The 24,505-nt window shown below is 46.8% G+C and overlaps 1 protein-coding gene across 1 annotated transcript in view; it reads right to left on the reverse strand.

The window, feature by feature from the left end:
* Nucleotides 1-24,505, reverse strand: part of LONP2 (lon peptidase 2, peroxisomal) — an 805,754-nt gene that overhangs the window by 656,599 nt on the left and 124,650 nt on the right. The window contains exons 5-6 of the mRNA XM_086945449.1: nucleotides 21,633-21,811; nucleotides 13,812-13,906 (exon numbers count right to left, since the gene is read on the reverse strand). Of these exons, the coding sequence (XP_086801575.1) occupies nucleotides 13,812-13,906; nucleotides 21,633-21,811 (274 nt within the window). The remainder of the gene's footprint in view (nucleotides 1-13,811; nucleotides 13,907-21,632; nucleotides 21,812-24,505) is intronic.

Genomic DNA, 24,505 nt, shown 5'->3' on the forward strand with positions numbered 1-24,505 from the left:
GGGCTCGAGTCGGGGTACCACGCGGGTGGGGTCTTACCGGGCGGACGCCGTCCACCCTGTGCAAAAGCTGTGCTGAGCTGGCGCTAGCGCTGTCTACGGCTCCGGGTCATGTGCTGAGCCGACAGTTCCCAAAGACAGTATAATTAAGGCCCCAGGCAGGGCGCCTCCACTCCAGCAAGTGACCCATTACCGACACAGGCACCCCCCGGCAAAAGCCCATTCAGTGATACGTCACGGCATTTTATAAAACGTTTCTCTTCCTCAGCCTGAAAATGCAACAGGAATGGAATGTCAAAATCTAGGTCAGTTTGCATGACTGAAAAGAGCTAGAAACAAACATCTGTATAACAGAAATGCTTAAGGGTCAAGATTAACAGCTTACTCTTGCTACCAAAGGCTCTAGATAAAGTACATGAATGATCATATCCGCTTAAGCGTGAAGATTAACAGCTTACTCTTTCTACCTAAGTCTCTAGATAAAGTACATGAATGATCATATCTGCCAAATTTCCCAGGTCCAAGTTGCTGCTTCTCTAGTCCAAGTTTTTTATTTTTTTATTCTGGGACTTGAAGTCCTGTTTTTATAAAGGAATTAACAAGACTACAAGTCCCAGAATTCCAAAAAAAAACCATGGCCTTGTGCAGCACATCACGTATTGGCTTGAGGACTTTGGCAGGGCTAAATAGAGGGTTCCTGCAAGGAAACACGTGCAACTCTTCTTCACACACTGTGTTAAAATCCTTATAATAGAACAAAAAAAAGCAATATTGTTGATTCTGCTTAAGATAGCTGTGCCTCATCCATTAATGTGTATGCTATTCGGTTGAGAAAAAAATGAGAATTTATGGTACAAAGTTTGTTTCTCTCGCTTTGGTGGGACATTGTATCTATGCCATGGGAATTGTTTTTATTCAATCTTTGGTGACAAGAATGAGGAAACTACTAAAAAATAAAGATGTCGAGTCTTAGCATATATTCGATTAACATAGGGGGACTGAATGATTGGAGAAAGAGAGCCAGATTGTCAGAGTTTGTTAAATCCGAGCCCATTGATATCCTGTGTCTTCAGGAAACGCATCTCCCTTGGGTGAAAAAACAGCTTCTCAAGGTTGGCGGATTCAATATCCTGGCATGCTCTTCCCAGACTTCAACAGTTAGGGGGTAGTGATATTAGGTAAAACAGTGCTGGAGGGGGCTAAACGGGTTAAATCGGATGCACTAGGTAGATGGGCCTTGGCGGAGCTGGAGTGTGGCCTAACAATCTGTGGGATATACGGATCAAATCAGGATGATCCAGAAGTATTTGAAATATTGGAGGGGGAATTGTCAACCTGGCCCGTACCCATTTTGGTGTGCGTGGATTTTAATATTTCTATTGATCTGACCGATAGAAGTCCATATACCGGCAGAAAGCCAAGGGTCTATAGGGCACTCCGCTCAATGATGCAGTCACATGGGCTAATAGATGTCTGGGGGGCAAAGGAGCCAGATGACCCAGGGTTCACATATTTTTCATGCCCACACCGGAAATATAGTAAATTGGATTATTTTTTAATCTCATCCGTAGAAATCAGCAAGATTAACATTAGGAAGCTTCCCAAGGTCCTCTCGGACCATAGCCCATTGGCAATCAGATATAATGGCGTAGGGCCAGTTAGAAAATGTAGGGCGTGGACATTTAATCGGAAACTCCTGGCTGACGCCCTGTTTGTGGAGCATCTGCGGAAATGGGCGCGGGAGTTCTTCGATGCCTATCGTTACAGCTCATCCAGGAATTGTGTCTGGGACTCATTTAAAGCAGCACTGAGGGGGGAGATCACCAGCTATACCACTCAGGCCAGGAAAAAATTGCAGGCTGGCAAGAATAAGCTTTTAGCAGATCTAGTTAAGGCAGAAGAACAGCATTGCCACGATTTAATACAAGGGAAGGAAGGAAGGGAGAGTCAAACTAGTATCTGTCTCATTAAAGCGGAACTACAAAAACAGCTGGCAGAGAAAGCGGCGTCAGAATACTGGACTTACAGGAGGAAAATGTATGAGGCGGGGGAGCAGGCAGGGAAGGCGCTGAGGATCAGGCAGGACAGTACAAAAAATATAATAACTAGTATCCATGAGAACGGACGGGATTTTGTGGAGCCTCAAGACATCCTTTTGGTATTCGCAAACTTCTATCGATCCCTTTATAGGGAAGAAATGGGGGCGCCCGGCCGTTTCGTAGATACCCGGACACAGGGCCCAAACTGGGACTGTCTGAGATGGAAAACTTAGAGAGCGATGTAACGGCCGATGAAGTTCGGAAGGCACTACTCAATCTGGCTGTCGGTAAAGCCGCCGGTCCAGATAGCATCCCTTTGGAGCTGTATAAGTGTCTTTCGTTCGAGGTGGCTCCAATATTGTTAGATCTTTTTAATTGAATCATCTGCATCAGCAAAATCCCTGAAACATGGAAGGACACTAATATAGTGGTCTTTCACAAAAAAGGGATGCCAAGAGAGAGCCCAGGGTCCTATAGGCCGATATCTCTTATAAATTCAGACAATAAGCTCTATGCGAAGATCTTGGCTACGTGTTTGGGGAGGGTAATTGGCGGGCCTGTTTCCCCCTGGCAGCATGGGTTCATCCCGGGTCGAGGAACAACGGACCACATTAGAAGAGCAATCTCGTAGTTTGAGGCTCATGCTGCGGCGGGGGGGGGGGTTGGGTCGCTATGATCCTCCTCGACGCGGAAAAAGCATTCGATCGCGTTAGATGGCAGTATTTGTGGGATGTCCTGGCTGAGAGATGCTTTGGCCCAAAAATCTTGATGGCAATAAAAGCCATGTACTCCGATCCGGTGGCCCGAATCCAGATGATGGGTCAGAGCTCAGACTGGATCATAATAAGCAGGGGTACCCGTCAGGGGTGTCCCTGCTCGCCTATCCTGTTCCCACTGTACATCGATCCACTGGTTAGGCAAATACTGGGGAATCGTGGCATTAAGCCAGTAATAACCAGTGGATTTGAGAGTAAAATACTAGCGTATGCAGGCGATCTGGCAGTGATTACATCAGAACCTGCCGAGACTATGCAAACTTTGGTGGAAGTCACTAGGGAATTCGGATACCACTCTGGGTATCGTTTAAATCAGGCAAAAACTCAGGTAATATGTTCAAAGCACATTGTCAAAACTGACCAAAGGTATGTCGATTCTGCGACATATCTTGGGGTAATTAATGCAGCAACGGGCTCAATCATCAGGATAATTTTAATCCACTCCTTAAAAAAATTGAGAAAAGTCTGAAGTGTCTGGATGCACTGCACCTATCCCTTATAGGTAAGACAAATGTGTTAAAAATGACCATGCTACCCAAACTCCTCTATTTGTTCCGATCCATTCCTTACTTAATCGAGGAAGGGGTGATAAAAAAAATCGAGTCCATCTTCAATAGCTTTTTGTGGCAGTATGGTAAGACTAGGCGGTCAGCAAGATACATGACCCTCCCACAGGAACGTGGAGGCCTAGGAGCCCCAAATGTAAGATATTATCACTGGGCCTGTCTGTTGACATAGATGTCCATTTTATTTGAACCAGTACATAGTAAAAGACATACTCAAGACCCGTCTTCAGATCTGTATTCCATCAAGAGCCTGGGCATCTGGCTGGACAACCCATTGGCCTTCGGCCACCAGGCAACCAAACTAGCAGCCACCTGTATAGGTATTATTAGACTCATACGAAAGATCCTACCACTCCTCCCTTTCAAGGCCAGACAGATCTTGGTCCAGGGTCTAATCCTCTCCCGGCTGGACTTCGGAAATGCCCTTTACCTAGGAGCCCCCGAATCCACCCTAAAAAAACTGCAGGTTATCCAAAACTGCGCGGCTCGTACTCTCCTACGTATCCCCAGACGGCAATCAGTGAAATCAGAACTAAGAGCCCTTCACTGGCTCCCAGTAAAGGATAGAGTAAACTTTAAAAGCATGTGCATCGCACACCGTGCTTACTGGAGGAAAGGAGCAACCCTAAATCATACCTTAATCACCCCCTATCACCCCAACAGGCAGTTGAGGTCCACTCTCGCCTTCCAAGTCATCATTCCTAGGTTCAAAAGAGCAAGAAGTGGAGGAAGAATGTTCTCAACAAACGCGGGCAGGCTTTGGAACTCACTCCCACTCTCTATCCGATCTGAACCTAACATCCTGCTTTTCCGTAAAAAATTAAAAACCTTCTTCTTCAGCAGATAATCCTGACCCGCCGCACCCACCTGTATTTTGTTAAAGCGCTAGGACGCCTGCGGGTAGCTATCGCGCTATATAAAAACTTATTCCATTCCATTCCATGATATTCCATCAATATACGAGCTATTGATGGGAAAGGAGGCCACAGGCGCACTGTTAAGGAAAACTGGTCGCAGAATTTTTAAGAAGCCTCGGTATAAGGTCCCTTTAAGTGCCTGGGATCTGTGGAAAACATTGCAGAAATTGCTACAAGTCCCTAGGATCAACATGTATACGCCGTTGTGAAATCAGGTTATTTTCCAAACTTAAGCCTGGACGGTGCCTGGAAATGCTGGGAACAGCAAGGTATCCAGACGGTGGGGGAGGTAATGTTGGATGGCAGTATTAGGAGCTTTAATGCCGTACAGCAGAAGGATGGTCTACCCAGTAGCCAAAGCTTTAAGTATGTCCAGGTTTCACAGACGCTTAAAGCTGTTAGCTCTGGCTCTGCCCCTGGTATTTGTTGCCCCATACAGGAATATCTATTAAAAGGGGGGAATAGGATCCGGGTTATATATCAGGATCTAATTGAGAGGGTGTCCGATGACCTTGAGAAGCATGAGGCCGCCTGGGTAGTTAAATTGCAAGATCCGGATGCGGATCTTGACAAAGCTTTATATCTCGATAAGCAGGTTCTACGGTCCTCAAATTTGAAGGTACAATACTTTAAAACACTCTTGACTGGGGTATGAGGACGGATAGTAAGGATTAGTTACTTACCTGTAATCCTAGTTCTCTTCCAGGGGTATCCTCATCAAAGTCATAAGCATTAGAATATTCCCGCCTACGTGCTGGACCCCGGAAACACTATATTATATGTGCCCCACATATAAATACACATATATATATAAACAATATATATATAAAAAACAAGCAATAGCAGCCAAATCACATTAGAGCTGAAATATGCTGTGAAGAATTTCCACCATACATGAATAATAAGCATTAGAAACAGGAGAAAACACCAAGTTTGTTTAGGAATTGTTTTAATGCTCAGAAAGCAGTAGAAATTCTCAGAACTCACTGGAAGCATAGGAAGCTCCCAGGCTGCATTGCAAACACACAGTCTAACCAGACTGAAAAGCTAACCTGTAGCTAAATAACAAAAAACTGACACTGTGCCTTTAAGGCACTCATGACCCCCTGAATCCCATCATGCCTCAGGAGTGGCAGTTAGGCAGTTGTTCTTTTCGGAGACTGAAAACCAAACCCAATAACACTTAGGTCAACAATATCTCCTTATGAACAAGTATCCTTTGCCCGGGGAGGCGGGAGGGTTGCTTATGACTTTGATGAGGATACCCCTGGAAGAGAACTAGGATTACAGGTAAGTAACTAATCCTTCTCTTCCAGGGGATCCTCATCAATAGTCATAAGCATTAGAATAGAATAGCGAGCCTCTCCTCATCTCTGCGGGCAAAGGAAAGATAAGACAGAAATCTCATCAACAAGCTTGAGTAGACAGAACCGACTACCCAAACAGATTCCTCAAGGAGGCTTGCCCTACTTGAGTGTCAGTCCTGGAATCAGAGTCGAGGCAGTAATGCCTCGTAAAGGTATGCACTGATTTCCAGGTCGCGGCCTTGCATATTTCTGACATGGGAACGTCATGCAAGAAAGCCACTGTAGCCGCCTTCCCTCTAGTGGAATGCGCTTTTGGAGACATCAACAAAGGTTTTCCTGCCAGTTGATAGGCCAGCTTAATGCAAGAAACAATCCACCTAGAGATGGACCTCTTTGCCGCTGGAAAACCAGTTCTCATAGCACCATAGTTCACAAACAGTTGGTCTGTTTTCCTAATCCCTTTAGTCATTTCCAAATAAAACTTCAGCACTCTTTTAAGATCTAATGAGTGAAGTGACCGCTCAGCCGGGGTCGTCGGATTTGGAAAAAAGGAAGGGAGGGAGATAGACTGATTGATATGAAAATCAGATATGACTTTAGGCAAGAAAGAAGGGTGAGCCCTCAGAACCACTCTGTTATGGTGGAATACCGTATAAGGTTCCTTTGCACAGAGCGCCTGTATCTCACTGACCCTGCGTGCAGAGGTAATTGCCACCAAAAAAGCTGCCTTCCAAGAGAGATGTTGTAAGGAAGCTTTGTGGATTGGCTCGAAAGGTGGAGACATCAACCTTGATAGAACTAGGTTTAATTCCCATGGAGGAGAAGGATTTCGTACAGGGGGATACACTTTCTTCAATCCCTGGAGGAAATCCTTGACCACTGGAACCTGAAAGAAAGACACCTGGTCAGGCGACTTCCAGTAAGCCACAATAGCTGACAAATGCACTCTAATGGAAGCGTACTTTAAACCAGCTGTTGCGAGTGAAAGGAGGTATGGTAATATGACGTCCTCCTGCCCCTTAATCGGATCCAAATGCTGATCCCTACACCACAAGTAAAACCGTTTCCACTTGAAGGCATAGGATGCTCTCGTGGACGGTCTCTTAGCCTCCTTTAAAATGCTCATACATTCTGGCGGCAGGTTCAAATGTCCGTATTGCAGGACCTCAGGAGCCATGCTGTTAGGTTCAATGATGGGAGGTTGGGATGCATTATCCTCCCGTTCATTTTGCTCAACAGGTCTGGTCTGCAAGGGAGTCGTTTGTGTGGACACACAGACAGATGTAGAAGGTCCGGATACCACCACTGCCGAGGCCAGTCTGGAGCAATTAGGATCATCTCCATGTTCGTCCTGAGGAGCTTGGACACCACTCTCGGGATCAGAGCCAGGGGAGGAAACGCGTACGCGAACATCCCTGCCCAATCCAACAGGAGAGCGTTCCCCAGCGTCCCTGGTCTGTGGAACCTGGACGCGAAGGCGTGGCACTTGGTGTTTTCGTCGTCTGCGAACAAGTCTATGGACGGACGTCCCCAGCAACGAAAAAGTTCTTCTACTACTTCGTCGTTTAGCACCCAGTCTGGCTGATCTTCGAAGTGCCTGCTGAGTGCGTCTGCTTTGACGTTCAACTCGCCCGGAAGATGCACCGCCACCACTGTGAGACCTCGAGCGAGGAGCCAATGCCATATTGTTTGAGCCTCTCGAGACAGTGGGCGAGATTTTGTGCCTCCTTGCTTGTTCAGATAGAACATGGTTGTCGTATTGTCCGTCTGAACCAGGACTGAGTTGGAGGTGATCGCTGGCAGGAAAGCTTTGAGAGCCAGGAATACCGCTCTGAGTTCCAGCATGTTGATGTGGTATGTCTGCTCCTGAGCAGACCACCGGCCCTGAATCTGAAGCGGACCCATGTGTGCTCCCCAGCCGTGCAGGGAGGCATCTGTCACGATAGATAGGGATGGAATGGGTTGATGAAACGGCACTCCCACCATCACATTGTGTCTCAGAGTCCACCATCTGATGGACTCTTTTGTCGCCTGGGAAAGATGGATATGGTCCTCCCAACGACCTGTTGCCTGGTCCCACTGATCCTCCAGGGCCTGTTGCAGAGGACGCATTCTCAGCCTGGCGTGTGGGATGAGAAAAATGCAGGACGCCATGGAACCCAGCAGAGACGCCACCTGTCGTGCTGTTGGAGGACGAGACTCCAGCAGAATCCCGCACTTCAGGTTCATGGAAGAAAGTCTCTCCTCCGAAGGAAACGCTCTTCCCACGCTTGTGTCCAGAACGGAGCCTAGGTAGTGGATGGATTGCGTAGGCCGCAGGACTGACTTCTCCAGGTTCACATGGAGGCCGAGCCTGTGAAGCTGTTGCAGGCACAGATGCAGATCTTGTGTTACCCGTACCGGGGATGGACCCTTCAGGAGCCAGTCGTCCAGATATGGGTAAACGAAGAGACCCTTCTTGTGAAGAAAAGCCGCCACCACCGCCATGCATTTGGTGAAGACTCGTGGTGCGGACTTGAGACCGAAGGGTAACACCATGTACTGGTAGTGTTTGTGCCCCACGACAAACCTCAGGTACTTTCGATGTTGCTGCGCAATCGGGATGTGAAAGTACGCATCTTGAAGATCCACCGAACACATCCAATCTCCGGCTTGTAGATGAGGACATATTTGGTGAAGCGCCAACATGCGGAACTTTTCCTTGACGATGACCTTGTTTAGGAGTCGTAGGTCGAGTATGGGTCTGAACTTGTCCTCCTGATCTTTTTTGGGGACAAGGAAATATCTGGAGTAAACTCCTTTGCCTCTTAGAGCGCGAGGAACTTCTTCTATCGCTCTTTTTTGCAGCAGGATCGTCACCTCTCGACGGAGCAAGCTCAGTTGGTGAGGGCAAGAGCTCTTCGGAGGAATGCTCTTTGGAAGAGCACGGAAACGTATCCTGTAACCATTTCGCAGTATATTAAGCACCCACTGATCTCTTGTGATGCTGACCCACTCCTCCAGGTGTTGAGATGCACTTCCTCCCACCGGAGTGGGCAACGGTGTCAGAGGAAGCCACTGTTCAGGCCTTTCCTCCTCTCGGGGCGTTGGAGGACTGCTGGCGGCCCCCCCTGCCCCTGCTGGGTTTACCGTGAAACTAGGGTTTTCCCTGAGCTTTGTTCTGCGACCACTGAGGGGTTTGAACCCTCTGCTGGGCCCCTCTCCCCCTGTTGGACTTGAAGCGGCGCTTGAACTCCTTCTTCTTCTCCAAGCCCACTGCCTTCACCGTGTCCAGCTCAGTCTTCATTCGGGTCATTTCCTCGTCTGCGTGTTCCCCGAAGAGGGCAGAACCCGAAAAAGGGAGATTCAGAATCCGATGCTGGGCATCCGGCTTCAGCCCTGTAAGGCGCAACCAGGCCGATCTTCTGGCACAAACTCCATGGGCATAGGAATGAGCCGACAGCACCGCCCCATCCGCGGCCGTGCTGATCATCTGGTTAGCCACCAGACACCCCTCCGTAACAGTTTCCTCAAAGTCCTGCTGATCCTCTTTCGGCAGCTTTGCTTTGAATCTCTCCATCGAGTCCCATAAGGCCCTGTCATACCGGCCCAGGAGCGCAGCTGCGCTGGAGACTTTAAGAGTGGAAGCAGCAGAGTTGCAGACCTTCCTACCCCAGGAGTCTTGGGTCTTGCTGTCCTTATCTGGCGGGACTGAAGACGAACCAGCAACCGCATGTGTCTTTCTTGCCGCTGCCACGATGACCGAGTCCGCCGGAGGGTCAGACCTCACAAACACCGGGTCAGAAGCCGCAGGTTTGTACTTCTTCGTAATGCGTGCTGGCACTGCTCTGATTGATGCCAGGGTCAGGAAAACGTCCTTGACCGGATCCAAAATCCCTGGGACCAATGGCAGCAGAGGTCTGGAGATGGCCTTTTTGTGCAAGGTTTCGAAAATGACCGTCGTCGTGACTTGAGGAACAGACATTTCAATGTTCAGTTTAAGCGCACCTCTCTGCAGAACGTCCAGGTACGTGCCAATATCATCCACAGGGGAGGACCTGGACGTTGGACTGTCTGTCAAAGTCGGAGAGTAGTCCCTCTTCGACGACCTGGTAGATGAAGTGGAAGAGGTAGACGGGGTACGTCTATGCCGATGGTGAGAACTGCGTCCCCGCTCCCTCGACTTCCTGGGACGCTCCTCCCGTCTAGGAGAGCGCGACCTGACCCGATCCCTTGGACGATGGTCTCTTCTAGGAGATCGGGACGCCCTGGGCGATCTGGACGGCGACCGCACGGGAGATCTGCCCCGAGGGACAGAGGCCTTTCGGCCATCCAGTCTAGGGTCTTTTGCAGGCGATCTAGATCTTCCCCGACCATCCCGCCTAGCTTTCCTTGTAGGCGAGCGGGACCTCCTTGGCGCTCTGGTGGGTAGATCCACAGGCGTTGAGAGCCTGGGAGGGCTACGTTCGTCCATCTCCTCCACCAGGTCCTGGAGAGCTGACCTGTGGCGTGGGCTGGCATATTCCTGCATCGCCTGGTAGCCCCATCGTCTCTCCAATGGTCCAGGGACCGGTACCATCTTGGCGACAGCCTGACGCGCCCCGCAGAAGGGTCTGGCCGACGTTCAGGAGTCCTGTGCACCGGGCTTCTAGATCTGGAATGTGCAGTAGAGGAGCCCGAGGACCGATGAGAAGAATGGTGAGAAGCAGATTCTGTCACCATGATCGTGTCCGAGCGCCTCGACGTCGAGCGCTCACTTCTCGCAGCCGACCGCTTCCGAGGGGTCGGGGGATCAAACAGCCTCGACCCCGAATGGCCTTGCGAATGTTCATAGTCTCTCGACGTCGAGCGGCGATGAGCAACCGCCGACGGAGCCTTCTGCCTCGACGTCGAGCGATGGTGTTTGGTCGTCGACGGGGACCTCAGCCTCGACGTCGAACGTCGATGACCTGTCGCCGACGGAGGCTTCTCTCTTGACGCTGAACGGCCTGTCGACGGAGCTTTTTGCCTCGACGTCGAACGGCGATGGTCAGTCGCCGACGTAGAGCCATGCCTCGACGTCGGATGCTTGTGCGACGACGGCGGAGGGGTATTGGGCACCCTCGACGCCGAACGCTGCTGCCGCACCGACGGGGACCGCGTCCTCGACGCCGATCGACGAGTACCCGTCGACGGCGGATGAGTCACCTTTCTCGACGCCGATCGTCGCCTGGTTGACGACGGCGAGGTGACGTCCCTCGACGCCGATCGTCGCCTGGTTGACGACGGCGGAGGGGTAATGGATCTCGACGCCGACCGTCGCCCGGTTGACGGCGGCGGAGTAGCCTTCCTCGACGCCGATCGCCGCCCGGTTGACGACGGCGGAGGCGATTTCGAAGATGCCGCCTTCGATGACGTACCTGGCCTCCCTCTCGACGGCGAGCCCGCCGTCGACGGCAGCTTCCCAGAGGAAAATCCCTCCTGTGGATCTGTTCTCAGCGCCGAGCCCGACGCGGAGGTAGAAGGACGTGAAGACTTCTTTTTTGAAGACGAATGGGCCTTCTTGGAGCCCTTCTTCACTGGAGATCTCCCTCTCGAAGCTCTGTGGGCCAGGCCATAAATCCGAATTCTCTCCCTGTCCTTGAGAGTCCTGCCTGATAGGTTCTCACAATGTGGACAGGTTTCAGGATCATGGTCATCAGGCAGGCAAACAATACAGACCTTGTGGCTGTCTGTCTTGGCCTTCTTGCTGTTGCAAGAGGGACATTTATCAAAAAGAGATGGCATTTTCGAAGTAAAATGCCCTCCAAACTGCTCAAAAAAGGCAGTATCTTACTTGACTAGGTGGTAGACGTCGAAGTAAGAGCAAAAAGTTTGAAAAAATAGCAATTTTTCTGCAGAAAATCAGAAAATTAGTGGAGCTGTGTAAACCAGGGTCCTTCACTGAAGGAGCCGGAAAGAACAACTGCCTAACTGCCACTCCTGAGGCATGATGGGATTCAGGGGGTCATGAGTGCCTTAAAGGCACAGTGTCAGTTTTTTGTTATTTAGCTACAGGTTAGCTTTTCAGTCTGGTTAGACTGTGTGTTTGCAATGCAGCCTGGGAGCTTCCTATGCTTCCAGTGAGTTCTGAGAATTTCTACTGCTTTCTGAGCATTAAAACAATTCCTAAACAAACTTGGTGTTGTTTTCTCCTGTTTCTAATGCTTATTATTCATGTATGGTGGAAATTCTTCACAGCATATTTCAGCTCTAATGTGATTTGGCTGCTATTGCTTGTTTTATATATATATATTGTTTATATATATATGTGTATTTATATGTGGGGCACATATAATATAGTGTTTCCGGGGTCCCGCACGTAGGCGGGAATATTCTAATGCTTATGACTTTGATGAGGATCCCCTGGAAGAGAACTGCCCCAGATGCCAGAAAGGCCCGGGGGATCTTTTACATATGTTTTATTACTGTGAGAAGCTCAGCACGATCATAACCGAGATCGAGAAATTCCTGGAGGGGCTGCTAGGCACCAAGATCAGTCTATCCCCGACAGTGATGATTCTCGGGAGTGACAGTAAGCTGGGCCTCAATAACAATGAAATGGAGGCATTCATTTTTTTAGCTGTTGCTGTACTACGTATTCTGTTGTCAGCTGCCTGGAAAGATTCAAGTGCCCCAACTTTTCAAATGTGGCTGACTAGGCTTCTTGGTATTCATAACATCGAATCCACATTGTATCTGCATAAGGGTAGGAAATTGTGTGACTTTGCTTGTAAAATATGGGCTCCCCTGAAAGATTGGAGGGATTGTCAGCTGTAATTAATCAGGGTTGGGGTATGTGTATGTTTTTGTTTGTAAACCCCATGGATATATCTTATGGACTCGCTGCAAATATCTGAAATGCCTCCCCCCCTAGTTATTTATATATATATTTATGTGTATATTTATATGCTTATTTATATATATATGTCTTGTACGGTTTTATGTATGGTATTTTAATGAACTGCATTATTATGTAACGTGATTTTCTAGCATCCTGAAGACTTCTTGTATTATGAATTTGTATATTGAACTGTGTTTTTTGTACCGTATGAATTCTCAATAAAAAACATTTATAAAAAAAAGAGACTGTTCTAACCAGTAACAAGCTCAAAAGTAAATATTTCATTTGCAGAAAACAAAACCTTACATTTACACATAGTGCTCCACAAAACAGATCCCAAGTGAGCAATGTATTAGTGTTTTGATCCCTCCAGTCATTGTCTTTTCAATCCACTAACCAAGTCAAGGCAATAAATGACCAGCGGAATTTCTTTTAAAAAACTGAACAATCAGGTCGACTTTGTGCAGCTTTTTCAAGTCCTGTCAGTCTACTAGGACACCCTTAGGGTTCAGTAAACCCGAATGGAATTTTGTCGGTTACTTAACACTTACAAATAACCATAAGGCTATTTGAAGAGGTCTTACAGGGTGCCACCACTCACAGAACAGATTCATTTTCAAGGCAATATTCCTTTTGGGATTATACCCTATCTATGGGTTTTATCTTGTGAAGGGAGTTACCTCTCTGATATTCTTTCTGAGGTCACCCTTTACCAGTTTTTAATGCCCTCTGCACGCACTTGATTACCCTTATTAGGACCTCACCCGCATGCACCATCCGGTGTACCTCAAAAGAACTCCGATAAAGTGACCCTTCGGGGGACCTGATGGGAATTGCAGCGCCGGCCCAACGAGGAGCAACACCCGATGATGAAGCATTACACCCCTCGGGTGTGTGAGGGCAACAGGAGGCAAGATATGCTCTTTCTCCCTTACTTATGTGTCCCTTCACCTAGGATGCCTTTCTCCCTTAGTCCTTTTTCTTTTTGTAAGCGTCAGGGTGATATTTTGCACCCTGCCCTTGGAACAGTGTCTTCGATATTATTTGGAGCATAGACACTGGACCTTTAACTGGCTCCTAGGTCCCCCCTTCTCTTTTGTGACAGAATTAACTTAAAAATACATAATTGAATGAGGTGCACATCCTATGAAAAGGCAAATACAGGTTCAAAGTATTCATAACTGCAACACCATGAACTTTCCTTTCTATTCCAACTGCCTGACTCTGCTCCAGGTCTGTGTGTTTGGCAAGAGTTACGTTTTAAAACTATCTTGGACATATGTGGAGTGTTTGCTTATTGCATTTTGAAGAGTGCCACTTACTTTGCAGGTTTTTTGAAGTAATTGTTGTAAAATAAAATGTACTTACCAGTCGTGCTTTTACTCCAAGGCAGCTCTACCATGAGCTCCAAATAGTTCCTTGTCAAAGCATATTCTGGCATTGATTGAGGCATTTTCTTCAATCTGGCAAAAATCAAGCAACAAACGGAGTTCAGATTTCTGAGTCTGCATCCCACAACAGCTTGTGAGCCAAAGTATACATTTCAGAAACATCTACCCAGGGTTCATATTTAAAAAACTGAAATGTGTCTTGAAAAAGCAGCTATCCTCAGGCTGAATTCACATTAACCAGAAACACCTCTACTACACACCAAAGTCAACACCACAGTCACATTTTGACCAATAGCTAACTCCAGCATTCAAACAGATTCAGAGAACCAAAAGAAAAGGCTGTCTACAAAACTCCAAAATAAATATATAGGTAAATAAAAACAGAGTAGTAAAGGCAAGAAGTAGGAAGCTTAAAAGGTGCTGAGCATCACATCAAGTGGCATTAAGGCCACAAATAAGGTGAAAAAAAGCTTAACCTTATTCCAAGTCACGTTGAAAAGGCAATACATATAGTCCAGTACTTATCGCATATCGCAGGATCTCCTTCACAGTAAACCATACAATTGCGTGCAACAGCTATCAAGTTTATCGGACAAAGTATATAGTGCATGCAATGTTTATAGGGCACATTGTTTTATTACATGTGGTAAATACAGCAAGAGATATTTGACATAAGTGAGTGTTGTTATCACATGTGGTAAATACCACGTGTGGTAAAAAAAAATAACATACGGTAACAACAACTAGAATCTAAAATGCGCACTTTTAATCACAGGCAATTGCCCCATAAAGCTTCCACCAGCAAAAAGATGGTACAGTACGACAAGAGAAAAAGAAAAACACATTTAGTGAAGATCAGACACCAAACAAGAACACACAGATATCCCGATTTCCTCCTTTACAGATTCAAAGGGCCAATGAACACTCGTCTCACATCCCCAAAATGAAGACCTTCTGAACACAGTTCCTTCTCACATGGCAGAAGCAAAGTACATAGGTCAATATATACAGGCCTCAATCGCTTGCACTGAAGACCACCACCATGGACGCATCCATTACTCGCTATTTTATTCTGCTTCGCCAGATCCCACCGCGGATCCAGAATGAGAATCAACATGAGAAGAGGTCCAGGCTGCCCAGTGTCAAAGACAAATGCAAGTCCAAAGATGCAGAATACGACCTAGGATGCACAAGACAAAGCACCCCATGAACTAGATGTTGGATGTTACATATTCATGGAAGGGTTTAACGAAGGAAAAAAAAAACAGCATCTATTGCCTGCAATACCATGCCATAGCCAAGACAATGCATACCTAGGCGACTTTAATCGGGCCTGAAATCGTACTGATGGCTTCAGCCCAGTCAGCTGAAAAATATATCTCCTCAGTGGAGACATTGTGGCCTCTCTCTAGAAGCCTTTATGGCCTTTCTCGAACGATCCAGTAAGCAGCTATAATGAATCAACCGTGCACCAGTCTTGAGTGGCAGAAGAAAGTAACACATTGTCTACATACTGAACCAGAGTAGAACCTCAAGAAAAGACTAGGGTAAAAAGATGAAAGGAGATTCTGTAAAACCTTGTGTTATTCACCAGGCAGTTGCTGCCTCTTATGTTGTCCTCCTAGTTTGGACATTAGTTCTGACTTATTTGGGCAAATCCAGTAAGATCAAATCACATTTGAAGCCAGATTAGGGTAACTCCACTTAAAATGTACTCAGAAATTACAAATAAACAATACATTTTCTAGAGGGGCATCTTCTCTTTCTTTTCCTTGGATTCCGCCCAACAATCCCCTCCATGTCTATCCTGATCAAACGTTTTGTTCACCACACACCTCCCCCTCTCTTTTCATTCTGTTGAAATGACTGCATTTGCAAAACTATACATTTACATTCATTTGATTCTTTTTTCCTTTCTTGCACTGCTACACAGTTTTTGGCAACAGTGACCAACTCGGGTAAATATTTAGCTAAGAAATCAATACACATAGAATGCATTTGTATCTGAACCTTAAGAAACAACCTCTGCACAAAGGCAGCATCCACAGCTTCCTGAGCTTGTTCCATTGGCAGGTAAGTCTGAGAATCTTTCAAAAACATCCTTTAGTTTATCTAGAATCCTCTTAATTTTGTTTACAATTTGTAATCTTTGTTTAACCTTTCATGACTGGACACCCTTTTAGGAATTCAACAGGCTGTAGTTCCGTAGTTCGAGGGTCTGAGGTTCAGTGTCCTGAACCCGTACAATAAAAGTTATCGGAAATAGACGATTTTGGTATCAGCGAACCGCAAACGACGAATGCGGTATACATGAGTGTTTTCGTCGTATTACATTGATGGATTCACTATGTATTTGACGATTTCGTCATAAACCCTTGGGTTCCATTTTGTGTACGGCAGCCATTTTGTGGTTGCCCTCACATTAGACTGTTAACTGAAGGATGATCGTGTCCGTGCGAGTCCTTGGGACACGTACACCTTAAGCTGACTCCTCTGTGACCTGGCCAAGCTGACTCCACTGCCCGAAGCCAAACTTGTTCGGCCAGTTCCTTTCCCAGTGGCCGAGGAAGATTAGTATCAAGGCGCAACATGTCATAAACCTTTCATCGCACACAAACCATGTCTAAATCTTACACACCTGTCTTTGTTTCTTTCTTTATGGCTAGCTTTACGATGAGGAGGTGCCCGTTTTTATTGGGGGTCTGCCGATATCGGATGGAAATACTGGACCTTGCCGGGTAATTGATTATGGGTTGGACAAACTGAAATGTGGGCTTGTCATCATAACTCTGCTTTTTTCTTTGTATTGAAAATATGTGAATGGTCAACTGTAAAATAAGGGATGTTTGCCTGAAGCGTGATACTTTGTATAAAAAGGGAAGGCTGGCTTTGTAAGTTTGAGCAGTCTCCTGAGAACATACATGCTGTTGTACTTCTAGGATATCTGTTACTGGCTGCAGCCAATAAATTTGATCCTTGACGTCACCTAGAAGTATCCTGTGTCTCTGTACTCCAAGACAGGTGAACCCAAGAAGACTAGGGCGTTTCCCTGGCGCCGCTGGGTTTAGAATACCCGGTTCTTCAAGGCAAGGGCCATTTGGACCTCCTACAGGATGAGATCCGCATCCAGTTTTTGGGCTGCGACGTCTCTCTACCTTGGATCCAAAGGGCAGTCAAAAAGTCAGCAATGCACTCCGGATTCAGTAGTACCCTACTCTGTGCCAGGTCACTCAGATAATAATCAGGCAGGGGCATCGGGACACGTCTGAGCGCTCGCCTGAGCGCTCACCAGAGCATCAGGGAGAACCATAACTTACTGCTCTTTTGGAGGCCATTCAGGGGTCAAGAGTGGACCCGGAAGGACAAGTTGTACTGCGTAAAGGTGTTATCCTGCAATTGCCTCTGGGGTCTTCCCTTTCCCATGGCGAGTGTGAGACAGTGCAATATACCAGGTACAGATTCACCCCAATGTTAAAGTAAAAAACTCCCCTCAATAATCCCCGGTGCTTGTAGCAGTCACTGTGAGGTAGAATGAGACACCGGCAGCGCCCCCAGACCAAGTTCCCACAGAGGGAACCAAAGATGCCACTGGTAAGGATGTACTCCCAGGGGGGCTGAAGGGGAATGCGTCAAGACCATGATTACAGATAGAGTCAGACTCATCCACAAGGCAGGAAGCACACAAGATCCAAAAGGGGTTCCAGTAGCGAGAGGTCTCCCCCGAGCTCCACCTCCCCCACAGGGACAGAGAAGCATCCGGTGCACTGGGGGAATGAAACGCGGGCTTCACCTAAGTGAGGTATCACTGATAAGGACCTCCAGGGCACCCCGCAACCAATAATCCAGAGAAGTAGTCCTACCCTATCAGAGGGCCTGGCTCTGTCCGGACATAGTCCAACACCTGAGCCCGCATGAGGCGCAGGCCTCTGCCGGATGTACGGCTGTGGGCCTCTCACGCCACCAGTAGAACGGGGTGCAGGATACAAGAGTTCTTCCTGTAGCACCATATGGGACTCCAGCAATCGGCCTGTGCAGCCCCTCACACACAATCTATTCATCTCCACAGTGCCCACGCAGTTCCCTACGGCCGACTCCCCATCGCTGTCAATGAAGGGGGCTCATAGCCCAACAATACCTAAGGTCCAAGCCCTCTGCGCAGGGCCCACTGCCGCTGCCTGTAGATAAAACCAGGAAGCAAGTGCTGGGTGCTCCCAGTCACCTCTCAAAACAGCCTCCACTGCACCAAAGGGACCAGAGGCCTGCGCAGGCTGAAGAGTGTAGGATGCAAGCGGGCGATCCTCGCCTCACCTTCCGCAGGGCTCAGGCCTCACTGCCTGGCTCCGACACAGGTCCCAGTAGCCTGGGCAGGGCCTCCGGCAGACAATTCATGCCCTCAAAGGGCCCCTGCAGGGCCAGCTCTATAGCACTGCACACAAGCAGATAAATCCTCCTCTCCCTCAACACTGCTGGAGCCATTGAATCGCCAGGCTTCTCTATCCTGGGTGGGGCTGCCCGCAGGGCCAGCAACAAGGCCGCAGGAAACAATGCAGCCGGGCCAGGATCATGCAGGCAGCGCCTCACTTGGGAGTGCCTGTCGTTCTCCCCTAGGGTCAATAGCACCACCAGGTCACCCAGGCTTCACTAAGGAGTGAGAGGAGTTAAGCCCCGAAACAAAGGAAGCAGGATAGCAGCAAACACCACAGGATGCCGCAGGATTAGGCGATGGAGAGATGGCACACCCTAGAAAAGCGTCCTGTCGGACATCTTGGCTGGCCACGTCCCCCGCTTAAATGTATATAATTAATTTACTCATAAGTCCCTATTAAAGTGGTACTACTTGTGAAGAGTATCTGCATATTTAATGCTACTGGTGGGCCTGTCACACTGATTGTGCTACTCACTCAAGTAGCCCTTTAAAACGCCTCAGGCCTGCCACTGCTGCCTGTGTGGCCAGTTTTAAACTGCCATTTCAACCTGGCAAAATAAATATTTTGCTGTAAGCTAGTTAACCAAAAGGTGAACTAGACCCAGGACTCAACTGTGTGCACTAGATCTTTAATATCAAACAATCCTTATTCTAAGGATTGTTTGATATTGAAGACCTAGGGCACACAATGGCATGTTCTAGGTCCAGTTCACCATTTGGTGAACTAGCTTACAGCATTTTATCACATGATTACAGGCAGGACATGCCCAAGAACTGCACACTACAATAGTTTGAACTGTTTATCATTGGGATTCTTTTGTCAAATCACGGTTAATTGAATGCATTATAACAATCATTCTAAAAGAAACATTTTGACAGGCCCAAACCTTCCTTTTTAATATGTATAAGCCAGCTCTTAGGTAGGCCCTAAACAGTCCACAGGGCAGGATGCAATGTATTTAAAAAGTAGGACATGCACTTTTAAGTTTTACATGTCCAGATAGTGCAAAACTCTTAAATTCGTTTTTCAGTATTTAAAGACCTTCCTCTCCCATAGGATAACATTTGAGTCACCTTATTATATTCAATATGTAACTTCCAAATTGGGAAAACTGGAACAGTTTGTGTTTGCGGCCTTTGGGATTTTAATGAAAAATCCTCTTTTATGGTGAAGTCAGATTTTTATTACAATTTTGAAAATTCCACCTTCGGAAAGTTGGGATTTTTATACCTTAGCCATTTAGTGATTTGAGGACACACAATATTGAGCTTAGGAATGCCTGGATGGGCCATCAGTGGCAGGGTGGAGTTCGGCACAGCCCCACTTACACTTGAATAGGCGGTGTCCTGCTTTCACCCAAAGTATTGCATACCACCTGTAGGTAGTCTGGAGCCAGGGCAGGGGAGGGAGGAGAACTGTGCACTTCAGAGGGAAATCTCTTCAAAGAAGGCATCAGGTATAACAATTGTACCTCAGACACCAACTCTTCAGCACACTTCTTGACCTATGGAAGACTCCGCCAGGAAAAAGGGTGGCTGTGCTGCTGAAAGGACTGCCGCTCTGCTGGACTCCTGCCCTGAAAGACTGCTGCCCTCTTGCCTTGGTGAGAAGGACTGGACCTGCAACCTGAATCCAGGACCACCAGAATTACTACAAGGGCTAGTCTCTTGTAACCAGCAGCCAATTTGATTTGGCAATTTATAAAACGCGAACAAATGCTCGAAGGCGTCACAGCGCACCTGGACTCTGCAACTGTGAGTATTACCCTGCCACATGGTGCCACCCCAGTCCTGGACCCTTGGAAGTAGGCCTGAAGGTGCTCTGCTAGCCCACCTGTGGATCCAGCAGAACCAACGCGTCACCTCTGCTGCGTGGCATTACAACGAGCAGAATCCATGCACCAACTCTGCTGCAAAGATTCTTCCAGCGCAAGAACTCTGCATCAGCCATGCATTTTGCATTGGATCCGCTGCTGCGTGATGCATCACTGAGGCAGGCCTCGCATCGTAAACTTCTTATCGACAGCAGTCTTGATGACGACAAAGAACTTTGCATTGCAATTCCCACGGTCTCTTCAGAACCAGCCAGTGCACGATGCATCCTCAACGCAGAGCTCCGTATTGCAAGCTTCCCTCATTGACAGCCTCATAAACGACAATGCAGGACATCACAATTGCAGCCTCGCAGCTCCCCGAAACAGACACAGTGGCTCTGCTGCACAACGCATCCTAGAAGCAAAACTCCAATCTCTTCAACCAGGATTTAAGGAACTCTTCTTCGGCTGGCATAACTTGGTCCCTGTAGCCAGCCTGCACTAAATCACAGTCGGCCACAACTTGTGACTCTGTCTCGGTCCAGCGCAACCTGATATCCATAGTTGGTGCTTATTGGTGCTATTTTCACTTAAATCTTTAAAACTGTATATGTCTGGTCCTACGGATTGGATTTTTGTTGTTTGGGTCTTGTTTTATTTATTAGCATTTACAACATTTACTCTATTTTTCTAATCTAGTATGGGATCCTTTTGTGTTTTTTACATTTAGTTCCTGTTTGAAGTGTTGCACAAATACCTTACTCATTGCCTCCAAGTTAAGCCTGACTGCTCTGTGCCAAGATGCCCAAGAGTTGAGCACAGGTTAATTTAGGTTTGCTTGTGACTTCACCCTGACCAGGATTGTGGTTCCTGCTGGAGTAGGGTTTCAGCTCCCTCAACCAGTAACCCAATTTTTATTGTCTTCTTGTGCTGGCGGACTACCAAACACTGTCCCATTTCCAGGTGCATCAGCAGGTGCACCCCCAGATCACCAGACGGAATGAGCAATGGTATGAAAAGCTGTTAAAGGATATACAAAAATCGGCAGAGCTGCATCTTGCTTCTCCATTCAAGACAAAATAAAGTTGTTAAGAATATTTTAATGGCATTTGTACATGTTCTGAAGGGGTGTCAGAAGCTGACTTAATAGGGTGAGATCATGGTCTTTGACTTCAGCGTGGGTAGCTGGATACTGTTTCCAAAGCAGCCAAGTATTCTGGACCATGAGCATTATGTAAGGGTGTAGCTCACTACTTTCCTCAACTGAAGGACCGACCTGAGAGCTAAATTTGGGAACTATCCTTGGCAGACCTTGGGAAGAGGTGCAATGAACCATCACTGAAACTGGGTTTTGGAAGGCAACAACTTTTATATTGAAGAACTAACAAAAAAAGGAACCATGCTACTTTATTGGTCGACTGAGCTGGTGTGGACCCCAGGCATACCGACACAATAATGGGGAGCTAGCTCGGTAAACAATTTGTAATGCAATACACTTCCTAACTAAAAGTACATCATATTCCTTTGAAAGTAGTTACTATTTTCCATTAAAACTAACCTTTTAATCTCCTTAATGCAGACTTTAAGAGCAGGCTCGGGCATATTGGAAGATTTAATTTTCTTTTCCAGCATCACCATGTCATCGACATCATCATCTTCCTCATCCTCTTCAGCATCAATTGAAAACTGTTTCCCTGGAATCTGATTCAGCCGCCGGAAGGGGCGGATAGCTATGGTCTAGGAAGCAGAAAGAAATATAATCAGTTTGGACATTAAAGTACATGGCAGGCAGCACATGCTCTGCACAATGAACAAGCTTCTCCCGAAACACAGATATTTTAAGAAATGGGCGCCTTTTCATCTGTAGATCCTTGAAAATGAATTCAATCCTCACACACACTGAACTTAGCTGCTAATTCCTGAGCACTTTAATTTCCTGGAGATGAAGATTTTCTTTCATTTAATAACTTTATATATTAGGTTAATTGTTAATTTAGGGGAAATTTACCCCAAAACTTTAAAAAAGGTACAAAATGTAGCAGACAATATACAATATGTAATAGGAGAGAATGGATTGTTTCACTTTGGTGCCTGAATCCTACACTTCTGTCTCAGAAACCCATCATCGTTGTCAGTTCGGTTTTCCTTTTCTATGTCCCTAAAAGGTCGAGGACTAGCAACTGGCTCACAGAATCCATAGTTTACTGACTTTAGTGACATTACCTTTAACATGACTATTACTCCCACTGGCAAAAAGCTCTCTTTAAAGACTCAGAGCAGTTCACCTGTTCATTTTGCTTATTTGTGCAGGAGAGGGAAACAGAGAGGCAAAGTACAGATGTAGACTTCATAGTTTTTCCACTTGTTTCCGTATCGCATGAGAACTCTTCTCTCTTGAACCCCCCCAAAGAAATCTTCACATACAGACTCCTGTTCAGCAGAAGTCTGCAACACTAGGTGAACTTTTTGGGAGGGTGCTCCTTACAAACTTAAACATTCCATAAGCCAGGTCTGGAAAATCACAATATACATTCTGTCAAACTATTTGTTCATCCTCCCAAGTCTGCTCTCTAATTCGGTGTTCTCGTGCATAGTTCTCGTTCGGAGGGGTGGGCGCTAAATTCTGCTATGCAGTTGGAGTTCCATCAAAACTCTGCCAACTGCCATGTGGTGGAGTCTTTTTTTCTCGCACGGGTGAGAATTGGTGTCCGCTAGCATGATATTCGGGCACTAGGATTGCACCTGGGGAGATTTTCTCAATACAGGCAGCCATTTGTGGTGAGAAAGCTGTCGCTGGAGTAGAAAATCTTTTCAAGCTGCAGGGAAGAAGCAGCTCCCTCAGGCGAGCCTTAGAGTGCTCTTTGCACTAATTTTGCAGCACAGAACAAGCTCCTGGTGCTAAACATCAGTGTGATGTGCCGATTCCATCCACTTGCAGAACTCTGCGAAATCTCACTGAGTTTTTATGTAACTCTGCGGAATTCCACGAGTTCTGCACACCCCTCCCCGTTAGGCCTGACACCATCAGAATGGAATTTATTTTTACTACTTTAAGAAATCTACTTTTTATATAATTGTAGTAACTACAAATGCAAAATTGCCCAAAGGTACTGGACAATCAGGCTAAAAAATAAGTCAAAGAAAGATAGACAAAATTGATCAATAGAAATGGGCACTCCATTTTGCAAATGTTGCCAGGAATAAAAATATGGCGACTATCCACAAAACCTCGAGACAAACACAATCACAGCTGGTGTGCTCTTCAATCAGTGTCCAACTTCACAGAAGCTTCAAAATTTGTCTGCAAAGCATCTACTATGCAACTCTCAAATGACAGGGAAAAAACAAATACAAATCTGCATGAGAGAAACACCAAACTCAAGATGCAATTCTAAAATGTTAAAATAGTTATTGGACAGTGTTTTAGGGTTATGCCCCAACTAGACTGCCTGGCTCTCAGATCGCAGCTTGCCTCAGCCACCAGGTGCACAAATGCAATACTTAAACGCTGTTCCTTGGACAGTGGGTTCAAACAAAGACTCAACACAAAACCACAGTCCTCACACTGGTGCCATCTGACACATAAATGAACATCGGAGAGGGATACACTTAGCTGCTTTCTTGAGTAGAGACCCATGTACCACACACCGATCTTTCAACGCACCTCAGTCACAACATGCTACACTGTTTCAAACAGATGTTGAAAAGCAAGTGACATATGTTGTGCCCCCCTGGCTTTTTGCATAGAGGGTAGACTGGAGGAGGGAGCCCCGATTGTCCTTGACTGGATATTTGTGCATGAAATGATTTGCAGAGGAGTGGATGAAAATTACAGGCTTGCTGGATCGGCTTGTCTCAATCTAGAACTGGAACCACTCACAAAATGGGGGAATAAGGCGCCCTGCAACATTTAAGCACTGGTGAGAACAGTGAATTCACGTAACAGAACCTCTCTACCAGGAGCTAGGTGTACGTAGATGGAAGTGTGTGGAAATGTATGTGTCTAAAGTTTTCGTTCACCAAAAAAAATCATAGGAGAGCGAGGAAACTTAAACATGTACACCAACAGCAACGTTTTATTACTGCATAAGACTAGGTCATTGAAACAAAGAAATCATCAAGTGTAAAGCATGTGAACACAGTTCCTCGACTACCTGTATGACACTGCTCTTGCCTAAGGGTTAGAGTTATAGGGTGTCAACAGTACCCGGTGGGTCTGACATCAAGGGAGAAGCCATAAAGTTTGAGGTTTCTACTGCTCGTGTCAGGGTCAGTCAAGCCTACCCATCTCACCGGGTCCGGACCCTTAGGCAAGAGCAGTGTCATACAGGTAGTACAACTCATGTGCTGTATTTAAACTGATACTAATCATTAGGTCATGTTTTGTAGATTGTAGTTTTTTATTAGGTCCTGAAGAATCGCAGTCAATGT

Source organism: Lissotriton vulgaris, chromosome 12, assembly GCF_964263255.1.
Source record: "Lissotriton vulgaris chromosome 12, aLisVul1.2, whole genome shotgun sequence".
Classification (NCBI taxonomy): Eukaryota; Metazoa; Chordata; class Amphibia; order Caudata; family Salamandridae; genus Lissotriton; species Lissotriton vulgaris.